General features: G+C 37.8%; 2 protein-coding genes across 2 annotated transcripts; both read left to right on the forward strand.

Moving 5' to 3' along the window:
* Positions 1-138: 138 nt before the first annotated feature.
* Positions 139-8,574, forward strand: LOC148406550 (gasdermin-E-like). The gene is made up of 10 exons (XM_088404668.1): positions 139-343; positions 1,766-1,984; positions 2,163-2,358; positions 2,444-2,621; positions 3,397-3,517; positions 4,500-4,637; positions 5,008-5,129; positions 5,193-5,310; positions 5,399-5,469; positions 6,856-8,574. The coding sequence occupies exons 2-10, from the start codon at positions 1,774-1,776 to the stop codon at positions 7,072-7,074; spliced, it is 1,374 nt and encodes a 457-aa protein (XP_088260794.1). The 5' UTR covers positions 139-343; positions 1,766-1,773; the 3' UTR covers positions 7,075-8,574.
* Positions 8,575-9,363: 789 nt separating this feature from the next.
* On the forward strand, positions 9,364-10,898 carry polr2k (RNA polymerase II, I and III subunit K). Its single transcript, XM_088405026.1, has 4 exons — positions 9,364-9,438; positions 9,623-9,700; positions 10,016-10,108; positions 10,486-10,898. Exons 2-4 carry the CDS (start codon positions 9,640-9,642, stop codon positions 10,506-10,508), a joined length of 177 nt encoding a protein of 58 aa, XP_088261152.1. The 5' UTR covers positions 9,364-9,438; positions 9,623-9,639; the 3' UTR covers positions 10,509-10,898.
* Positions 10,899-11,489: the final 591 nt, after the last annotated feature.

The following is an 11,489-nucleotide window of genomic DNA, read 5'->3' on the forward strand; positions in this document are numbered from 1 at the left end:
AGCATGTCTGAATTGCCTCACTACGCAGAATTTCCTGTCTACATTTTCTATGGACGGGGGGGGGGGGGGGGGGGGGGGGTAACTGCGAAGCTGCCTGCGTAATTGCCGTAGGTCTTGTCCAGCAACTTAAGTGGGAGGAGGCAAAAGTAAGAGTGTAGGCTGGAAAGTGTCATTGCCAGCTTTGTCACGCCAGCCTGCAGCAGCTACCACCATTTTCTAATAAGTCCGAGCGTGAGCAAAGTCATTTTAGCCTCGTGGGCAACTCCTCGGTCATTTCGGTGACATTGAACTTGGCAACATCTCAACTGGAGTTTTCACAGCGACGTCACATCTAACATCTAAGGTAACAAATCAGTAACTACGACTTGAATGTTCATTTGCGTGAATGGGGTTTGCAATTGCACTTATGTGTCCGTTTTTTGCTTTTGCTAAGAGGCTGTTATGTGAAAATCCGAGTCATGGGTTCAGTTTTGGACCGCGCTGCGCAAGGGGAGCTGTCGGGGGAAAAAATGCAAGCGAGTGTTGCGTTTTTTCTTCTTCAGTATCCTCCTTCGGCTTCTAATCTAATGAGTCTAAGCACAGTTCGCATTTGATCGAAAAACTGTCAAAAATGCATGAACTCCTCAAAAAAATTTTTTTTATTTTTTTATATATATATAAAGCGGCGAGGGACAGCACGTTTGGTACCCGGGCTTTGAGAAGGGCGTCCCCCATCTTTATCAGCTCGTTCATTCAACTCTCCATCCATTCATCCATCCATTTTCTATAACCGCTTGTCCTCACAAGGCAGGCTATCCCAGCTGGCTTCGGGCAGTAGGCGGTGGACAAACTAAATTAGTTGCCAAAACATTGCTGGACACACCTGAACGAACAAATATCCACGCACTCAATCACACCTTAGGACAATTTGAGTACTACTGTATATGTCCAATTCACCTGCAATGCATGTTTTTGGAGTATGAGAGGAAGCCAGAGTGCCTGTAGAAAACCCACACTCGAAGGAGAACATGCAAACTCCGCACAGCCAGGACGGAGCTAGCTGGAATTGAACTCGCGTCCCTTAACTATATGGCTGACATGCTAACCACTGTCAAAGGGAATGTATTGCCAGAAAGCAGAAATTTCACCCAGATGGTGACATGTCAAAGTTCAACATGGCCTTACCAGGAGTGTGCCATCCCTTGGATAAAATACTGTGAGAATGACGCGGAAGAAAATGACCAAAAATGATCAAAATACTACACGTGGGTTAAATTAGTACCGACGTGCAGTTGGTCACAGATGTGTTTTGCTAGTTGAACTAGTCGACTGGCTATTAGCGTGCTAAAAAAAAAAAATCAAACACACTTGGTTGGAAACTAAGAAGGTATTGTATTAGGACTTCGAGTGGAAATGGGTCACTGTGTTTGTTTTGTCTCTATGGAGGAACATTTTCTGTTATTGAGTTTATGCTCAAACAAGATTTTTTTTCTTTGCCATTAACATTCCAACAATACAAAAGACATGGAGCTCATACTAATCTTAGCTGACGGTTTTACAAGTTTGGCCTTTGAAATATAACATTGCAGAAATTCTGCTCATGTCTGAGTAATTTTATTGTAAGATATTAATATCAGGGAATAGTAGTTGTGCTGAGGTAGGAAGACACAGAGATGTGCTTTTTTTGTGGTTACTTTCACAGGTTTGATTCATATGTGTTCGTTGAACAATTCTGTAAATTTTTGCAGATCCTTCACATCTTCTTCTTTTTTTTTTTTTTCCACAGTTCAAGCGATGTTTTCCAAGGCCACTGCTAACTTTGTCCGCCAGGTCGACCCGGAAGGCAGCCTCATCCACGTGTCTCGGATGAACGACTTTTCCAAACTGCTTCCGACGGCTCTGGTGGTCAAACGCAAGCGGATGTGGTTCTGGCAGAGTCCCAAATACCAACCGACGGACTTCAAGCTTAACGATTTGTTGCTGGGCGATGACGAGCTGACACCTGGTATGTGCTGCTATATCACAAAGATTTTTGAAGTGATTTTTTAGGAGTTCTGTTTCCTCCGAAATCCCAGTTGCACAGTGCTCATTGCAAAACGATAGTGTGTTACGTAACACAATATGTTACAGGTTTGTTTTGAATTTCAAGATTTGCTCACAGCTGTTATTGATTTCCGTTCCAGTTGTGTCCAAAAAAGAATTCCTGAGCTCTTTCAAAGGCATTTATGGAAATGAGCTCGCCGGCGGGCTGGATGCCGAGGCCGGTACTGTCTCTGTGAAGCTCGAGGCTGTGGGCTCATCCAAACTCCAAACCGATTTTGGTAAATTGAGGAAAGAAGAAGTGGACGTGAAGCAGTTGTTAGAGGACTCCAGCAAGAGGTGCTAAATGATTCATAGACATCAACACCTACAGTCAATGGTGTCTTTTTACTGTGGTTATTACCACACCTCTTCTTTTTCCCAGGCTTGTGGACATGGAGCACATCTTGGTTCAGCAGCTGGAGAAACGATGTGAAATTCTGGCCGTTGTCAAAGAGAGGATCCTCACCACTGCCGCCTGCACTGTCAGGGGGAACAAAAAGGAACAGTGTGCCTTAAATGCCATGATGGGAATGTTGTGCAAGCTGGGGGCTTCCATGAAGGTGAATATTTTGAGCATTGAAGAACAATGCAGTTGTGTTAATGCTCTGCATGAGGAAAGCGCAGCGGCCATTTTGGAATGTGTCATGCACTTGCAACTGAATCAGTATCAAGTCATCGGGATTTTTATGCCCTGCTACGAATATTGACTTGTTTACGACTGGATTATTGTAGTTAAAGGGGAAGTCACCTCAAATGTTTAATTTTTCATTTGTTTTATGGGCCTCATGAGTCGAAACACACCGTTCTGATTAGGATTGCATTTGTAAATACACGCCAATTTTTGTCGATCTCTGGCGGTGGCCATTTTGTCACTTGACGTTAACTTAATATGACTTCAAAGGTGCTCGGGTAACAGCCAATCACGGCTGTCATGTTTAGACATTAACATTTTATTGGAAAGACAATATTTGAATTTTTCTTGAAGGAGCAATGACGGAATAACTAGAGGTTATTCAAACTCAGAAAACAAGAACCGGCAAGTCATTATTGGTTATTACCAGAGCCCCGAGCAACTTATGACGTTATTTTTCAATTGACTGCAAGTGGCAAAATGACCACCTCAAGACATAGATAAAGATAGGTGGATTTTGCTGCTTTTTTCCATATTCCATAAACACGTTATCCATACATACATACATGCGTCAATGCATACATACATACTGTACATACCTACAGTATATACATGCATATATGCATACATAATGTACAGTATATACATACATACTTACATAATGTACCAGCATTTTGATACCAAATGTGCACGTGTCATTTCAGGCCTGTATCAAAGAGCACAGTGACCTCGTGGCGGACATGGATGTTTCTTTGGAAATCTCCTCTGATGTAGTTATTGCATATAGCATCCTGGAACTAAAAATAGAAAAAGATGGGAACTTTGGTGAGTTTGTGACTTTCGCAGAATCCACTTCTTCATTCTTGAAAAGTTCATGCTGTTTCCACAAAGACTTTAAATAGAGTTGGGCTGCACGATTATGTCCAAATAATCTCGATTATTTTGGTCAATATTGAAATTACGATTATTAATCACGATTATTCATCATGTTTGGTCAAACATGTCTATTTATTGCCCTTTTTTTCAACAAGCATTATATAGACAAGGCTTCAAGGCTTGATACTTACAGATAATAGTAATAAAGTAAAATAAATAATAAAGACAAATTGAGGACTCAGGACATGGCAGAAATTTGGCACACAGGGCAACATAGCTAACTTACTTGAGTGCAAACAAAAGAAAAAAGTGAAGCCTGCATAGAACCAAGCACATTATTTACTTTTAAGCAAATTTTAATCAATTAGCAGGCGAAATTTTGTTTTTCAGTCATTTCAATCGAAATGTGTTAACATTTTTTGCCAATTGAATTTTTCAAATGGGTCTCAGTTGACAGGTAGCACGGTGTACAGTATATTAGAAACCAGGTGAGAAACTCAACGCCTTTTCACACTGGTAAATAATATATTAGGGTGATAACCAGCTCTTGAAAACGGATAGATGGATGGATTAAAAAGCAGAGGCGTTCGTCATGCAAACGTATGAGAAACATTGCCATCTAAAGGCCTTTAAGGTGGAAAATGCTGAAATCTCGGGAGGACATTGTGAAGCCAACTTGCTATTTCTTAAACTTAATGAAGACTTAACCTTGCGTTTGCCTACTGGTGGTAGGATGACAAAGTGCTCGATTTGACATGTATGTATTGTAGGTAGCTATTTAATATATTTAAATATTAATATCGCCGAAGATCATCTCAATATATCGTGAAGGAAATTTGATTAATTTTGCAGGCCGAGAATAGAGTTACAGTCATTTTCTACTGCATTATTGCAGATTTATTGATTTTATGCAAAATCCATGTAATTTCAGAGATATGCCTCAAACCAGGAACAATTGGGGGCTTTGAAGCCGATATGGTGAGGTCGGGGTCGCAAGACGAACTTAATATGGTGGACGGGAGGTGTTGCTTTGATGTGGATATTTCAGAAGAACAACTACAAGAAAATGGTTTGTTTAACTCACATTTCACAATGATTTTACACTGTTCACTCTTCAAAGGGAAACACAACTTCACAAGTAAATATATGAATTGTTAGTGGTTCCCCTGGTACTGGGATAGCTTGTCAGTTTTTAAGGGAATATGAAGTAAAAATCACACAAAATACTTGAGAACAGGTTATTGACTTCGCACTCCAAATTTCAAAGTCAAGTAAGGGTCTAGAGCTATTACAGGGGGAATTTGTGATTCGATGATATCCTTCACAGTTGCCTTTCCGTGTTTTGATGGTTGCCAACTAAACAGGAAGTGGGCCGGAACCTCTTTCCTCTTTTGTATAAACTTCAGTTTGAGTCATTTGCCGCTGCCATTGGTTCTTAGGTTGTCAGTTGGAAGTTTTATCCCCACTGGCTGAGCTTCCCCAATCGGATCGATGGGACTTGTTCCGCAACCTGCAAACAGTTCTGACGGACAGGACAGCTCTCTCTCTTCTGCAGTCCAAGGTAAGTGAATCTCCATAAAGTGTCCGCCAATGAAAATTTGAGAACAAATCTTGTCTCTTTCAGGTTGATGCAATGTGCTTTGGGCAAACACCCGGCACCACGCAGGAGGATCCCGTGGTCTGCGTTGACAGACCTTCACCCTCCCTGAATGCTGTTCATCTATTGGTTACTGCCTTGGAAGGTAAGAGGAGATTTATGTTTTTTTTTCAAGCACACTACCTCAAAATTTTGAGCAGTCTCATCTCATGCTCTCATGTTGTTTTTTGTAGCTCTTCCTGATGAAACTTTGAGCCTCTTGTGTGACAGTCAGCCAGAGTTTTTAAAGGCCTTCAGCACCCTGGTTAGTAGCTCCTCATTAGCCATTTTCACTGGAAAAAGAGACATTAGAAGCACTTATTCACTCATTCGCATCCACCCAATTTAGATGAACTGTTGACTTGTATAACTGTCAAGGGCAGTGAATGAGTGAACATTCTTGGCAGCCCAGAAAAAAATGATATTTTACATATAGCGCTTTCCTAGAATTTTGACCTTGATGGTGTAGTCGTTATTAGTTATATTAGGGCTCTAACATACAATAATTTAAAAAAACGGTTAATCTGACAATTATTTATTATATTACAGATCGTGATGAATCTGATTCAGTTATTTACAAACGGGACACAAATTGACATTGCAGAAAATGCAAAACAAAACGGAGTTTAGATTCAGCGACTGGTTTGGCCCATAACGTCAGGAATAAGGACATTCAAAGCAAATATTTTATTTTGATTCAAATATAATAATTCCCTTTATGTGGAGGACAATAGGTGCTATTTGATATAAATCAATTTGATAATTAATTAGATGACAGTTAATCATTACCGCCCCAGTGTCTAGACACTGGGGCGGTAATGATTAACTGTCATCTAATTAATTATCAAATTGATTTATATCAAATAGCACCTATTGTCCTCCACATAAAGGGAATTATTATATTTTACTGGAACATTTGGACTTGTTATAGTGACTATAACAAGTCCAAATGTTCCAGTAAAACCATGGAATTAATTAAAGGAAAATTACAACGTCATATGGTTTCAGATTTAATTTTTATCCCTGAATAATTACACCTGATGAGAACAGTTCTCGTCGGGAAAAAAATGCCTTTTTTCCCTTAGTAAGTTACAATTTTTTAATATCATTTGAATATTTTATTTCATAATTAGCATTTTGCATGCCACATAAAATGGTGTGGCAGGCCAGATCTAGCCCCTGGGTCCTGATTTTGACATCTGTGGTCTAAATGCTCAAAGTCTATTCATTTTATCATCTTATATGTTGCCTTTCAGAATAATGTTTTTAGCCTGAGAAGATTCCCAAAATGAACCATTTTCCTCCACTTAATCAACATAAAAATATAATAAAACAGAAGGTGAATCAGCTTGCTTTGTTGATGCGACAAAATGGCAGAAAATCATTTAAAACAGAAACGTGTATTCATATGGATTAATTTATTTATTAAATAGTATTCGAAACTTCAATAAATCTTACTCTATTAGCAAATAAATTGGTTTAAAGCATTTTTGGAAAATCGTCCTCCCTGTGAAGCAGCAAAACCATGATTTTCTTCAGCCAATCAGTTTTGCTTCTGAAATGTTTAAATAAAAAATAATCCATATGAAAAATTACACTGAAGCGGATACTGCAGCTAAATTCACCATCATCCTTTCTCCCACCTTTCCAGTTGAACCTGATAGAGGAGAGCAGTTGTCCTTCCTACTTCGAAACACAAGCTTTCCAGCAAGCGCAGAAGATTCTCAGCTCCATCGGCGTGACCCTGGATGTCAACAACAACCAGCTAAGTGTGAAGATGGGAAAGAATCATGATATTTGTCAAGTGCACCTCTTCGTCCTCCATCTCAGCACATTCGGGCTGTCTCTGCTGTGCAGTGAAAAAGAATAATATTTATTTTCCTGTAAGGTTAGGTTCTCTACTGTGAAAGATACCGTAAACAGTGTGTCCTAACTGGCATTGATCGAAGGGCATATTTTACATTACAAATAATATACATATATAATCTCAGGCATCTATGCCACATACCTTATATGGAGCAATCCAGAATCAATGTTTATCATCCAGTTATCCATTTTCTAGAGCCGCTTATCCCCACAGAGGTCGCACGCTTGCTGGCGCCTATCTCAGCTAGCTTCGGGCAGTAGGCAGGGGACACCCTGAGCTGGTTGCCAGTCAATCGCACAGAGACGAACAACCATTCATGCACCCGATCAGACCAAAGGACAATTTAATGTTGTTTAATGTAAAGGACAATTTTTAATGTGTCTAATTCACCTGCTATGCATATTTATATTTTTGGAGTGTGGGAGGAAGCCAGGGTGTTCGGAGAGAGCTCACACGGGCTCAATGAGAACATTCAAACTCCACACAGGAAGGCCGGAGCCAGGTGGTTTTGGACCAAGACCTTTGAACCGTGAAGCAGACGTGCTATTCACTGTGCCACCGAGCCGCCCCAATTTTTATCAATTTCTTTATATTATAATATTGCATGAAAATCAACTGGTGAATATGTGTGTTAGTGTTACCTTCTGCTTTTCTATATGCTGTTGGCGTAGAGAAATGAACAAAGGTACAATTATGTTGTCAAAAATAATAGTTTTCAGACCAGTTATTTCTGATGATCTCTCACAACACACTAATGTGCCATGGCACCGTGTATGGGAATCACTAGACTAGATAATATTTTATTTTTTGAATGAAAAAATGATTTGTTTTTAAAACTGTCACTATTATATTAGTGTGATAAATTATGAAGGAGTTTACTCGTAAAAATGTTTTGATATGTACTTTATTGATGTTTAGTTTACTAAACAACTTTATGGGCTTGTTCTCTGTTGATATATATGTACTAGCCAAAGAGAAAATATTGTTTAAAAAAAAAAAAAACTAGGGGTATACCACTGATGTAGTGATGTTAGGTGTTGAATATTATTTTGGTATTTCTTTATTATCTCTGTTTCAAAACAGAAACTATTGCACTTATAGTGAAGTATGCTAAAACTGCTAAAATTTTCTTGCCATGTTGCTGTTCGACATTTATGCAGGTTGGTTATGACTATGGCTATTGAATAGATATTACAGATATTTATCAGAAACAAAGAATGTATCCATTTCCTTTAAATGCTACAAGGTACCATAGATATATTTGATTTGTAATTTACAACTCTGAGAGTTATATATGTTTTATACTTTAACTCTGTCTCCTTATGTGACACTGCCATTTGTATGCACTTCCGTTTCTCTTCTGATGAATTGAATAGTTTATAGAAGATGTTGTACTATTCAGTAAATCAGAAATGAAACTTTTTTTTTTTAACAAATGTGTGTTTATTGATGGATCTTAACATGCATTTTGAAGCTTCAAAAATAAAAAATGTTCTGAAATAAGTTTGCAGGTGTCACTCCCAATTTAACATTTGGCTGATTGAACATCCGATGCGGAAAAGGAATTCTAATTGGTTTTCTTTGTAGCAGGTAATGTGCTCGCTGCACTGTAGGTCTCACGCCACCTGACAATTATTCTCACAACTGTGTGTTCATGACATCTCTATTATTGTGCAGAAAAAAAGCTCAAGGCATCTGTCAGGTAAGGTTAAAACTAATTGTGTGTGAGTTGACAACTTGTGCATCATTTGCTCATCCTTTCAATGACAATCCGTGTCGGTATTTGCATTCACAATAGAACAAAATAAAATACATTAAAAACAGTTTCGTGAAAAGTACAGAAATTTTTACAGATTCAACTTAAAAAAACAGACACTTAAAAAATAGTTAGAAATTAGAAGGAACTTGTCACACATTTTTGGAAGAATCCCCCAGTTCAAAATGAGTACAATTAATAATATATAGTATATAGTAGTGTAATGTGTAGTTTTCGTTATTTAATGAATGTTTGTATATTTTTCAAAGGTTCAATTAGGAAGCGTTATCAACGTCCTCTTGGGGATGTGTTGCTCACGTCACACATACGTCGCACTAGTTTTTATTGATAATTGCAAAAAATGTGTGATTTCTCTTCAAAATTGTGTTCTAAGGATAAAAATATTAAATGTTAGTTTCTAGACATGTTACATGTATATTATTTTTTAAAGAAAATGCTTTTGATACTGACTTCCGCTATCTTCGTGATGCTTTCTATCTGACCAATCACAAGCCACTTTAGCCTATGATATAAGTAACACTGCACATTTTGCGCATGCGCACAACACGCTGCTTTTTGAGAGAAGGAAGCTAAACAACTCGTCTTCACTGGTAAACACCATAAGATTTCGATTATTTCGAAAATTGATTTGTACAATAGTTTTATATTTACTTCAATGACAATCGACAAATTGTTTCGCTATATTGGATAGTCCCGAGGCCGAAATCACGCTACTGTTGTCGTTAACGTGTGGTAGCATGTATGCTAACTATGTTAACGTTTTTCCTTTTTGAGGTGTCAAGGGAGACAAAATGGAGACACAACAAGATGTGCAACCCCCAAGGCAGCAGCCTATGTTTTATATCTGTGGAGGTAACTACTTTTTGTGCTACGTAACTTTACTGGTCAATTGCTTGGAATGCCGTTACAAATATTGACCTGTAATTGAGTATGAACACGTGTGGCTGTATAGTAGAATATTGTAATCCTTTCTGTATTCCCAAAATTACACGAGGAACATTCCATATTGATATTTTTGTGAAAGGATAGATTTTAATTTCAAGTCAGACATTCTCCATTTCAACAGTTCAAATAACTTCATACCTGTCAGTCCAGCGTTAGATATTCAGCATTTAAATACAATTGTGCAGAAATTGCATTGTTGTTATTCTTGTTTTGTGTTTGCAGAGTGCCACACTGAAAACGAAATCAAGGCACGCGATCCAATCCGGTGCAGAGACTGCGGCTACAGGATCATGTACAAAAAGCGAACAAATCGATGTATCCTTTTCAGTTGCCTGAATTAAAATGATCTTACGTGTGCGCATACACACACACACACACACACACCATATTTTTCAAACTATAAGGTGCAAATTTTTTCTCATGATTTGAGCCCTGTGGCATATAGGCCAGTGAGCCTTATATGCAGTGTTTTTCCCTAGCCACCAGCAAGCAGTCCACCAGTAAAACATATATATATATATATATATATATATATATATATATATATATATATATATATATATATATATATATATATATATATATATATAGTGTGTGTGTGTGTGTGTGTGTGTGCGCATAAAGACATTTTTGTGTGTCTGTTTGTATGTACTGTATAATATCGGTTTATTTCCTTGACAGGTGATTCATAGTGGTTGTGTTTGATGCCAGGTGAAGCATTGCTGCCCTTGCGAAAAAATGTGGCAACTCGTTGAGGGACCCACATTAAACTGGATTTTTTTTTTCTATGTTTTAAAAAATTGGTTATATTTTTCCCATTAGCTCTGAAATCCTCAATATATGACCAATTATGAAAGATGTAGAATTATGACTCAACAATTGATGGTGTATTTTCATTGGGCGTCTGCTCTGTTTGCATTTGCTATTAAAAGATCTGTCTGAAGTTTTGCCCAATTCATTTGGAATTTGTTAAAGAACTTTTGCAGGTATTCTTTTGAAAATGGTATTTAAATGTTTTATCGAGGGAAAAAAGTGTAACATGCCACGCTAGATGCAGATGTATTGACGTTACGTAAAAAAATAAAAAGTTTGTCTTTCTCCATTATTATTCCTTGCACCTTCATTACTGATACTTTGTCATTTTTATTTAATATTTTTGCGGGCAATATTATTTAGCCATGTCAAATTGTCTGAAACTATAAAGGAGGAACCCAATGATTGGCCATATACTGCTTATTTGTAATTATAACTTACCTATATAAGTAAAAATTTTACATCACATTCTATTAATGCCATATGCTACTAGATTATCATTACACCAGCACAAGTACAAGGCAATGCAATTTAGTCTTGATTTAACCTTGAACCGTCCAAGAAACATACAATTGACTGATGAGGAGACAGACCACAAGGGCCATCATCTTGGGCCATACAGAGGCACTTCAAGGTCTCGGGAGATCATCAGAGGAGATGAACAAGTCTTCAGCCCGACCCACAAAAGGGCATAGCATAAACCTGAACAAAAATCTCCACAATGGCACAATACAAAGACTTAAGTAAAAACTTATTTTTTAATATGCAGTGGTTGTAGTATATTTTTACATAATTAACTTTTGCAACATAAACAGTTTTTATTGCTTTTTATCATTGAAAAAAAATCCCCCCAAAAAGTATTGACTTGAATGCAATTTGTATC

This window comes from Hippichthys cyanospilos, chromosome 21, assembly GCF_059441005.1.
Source record: "Hippichthys cyanospilos isolate Australia breed blue-spotted pipefish chromosome 21, RoL_Hcya_1.0, whole genome shotgun sequence".
NCBI lineage: Eukaryota > Metazoa > Chordata > Actinopteri > Syngnathiformes > Syngnathidae > Hippichthys > Hippichthys cyanospilos.

Excerpts from the sequence above, each read along its gene's own strand:
- LOC148406550 (XM_088404668.1), top strand. The coding sequence starts at position 1,774 with ATGTTTTCCAAGGCCACTGCTAACTTTGTCCGCCAGGTCGACCCGGAA. Across the intron at positions 2,359-2,443 it reads TTAGAGGACTCCAGCAAGAG|GCTTGTGGACATGGAGCACA; the intron begins GTGCTAAATGAT and ends TCTTTTTCCCAG. Across the intron at positions 4,638-5,007 it reads AGAACAACTACAAGAAAATG|GTTGTCAGTTGGAAGTTTTA; the intron begins GTTTGTTTAACT and ends ATTGGTTCTTAG.
- polr2k (XM_088405026.1), top strand. The coding sequence starts at position 9,640 with ATGGAGACACAACAAGATGTGCAACCCCCAAGGCAGCAGCCTATGTTT. Across the intron at positions 9,701-10,015 it reads TATGTTTTATATCTGTGGAG|AGTGCCACACTGAAAACGAA; the intron begins GTAACTACTTTT and ends TTGTGTTTGCAG. Across the intron at positions 10,109-10,485 it reads CAAAAAGCGAACAAATCGAT|TGGTTGTGTTTGATGCCAGG; the intron begins GTATCCTTTTCA and ends GGTGATTCATAG.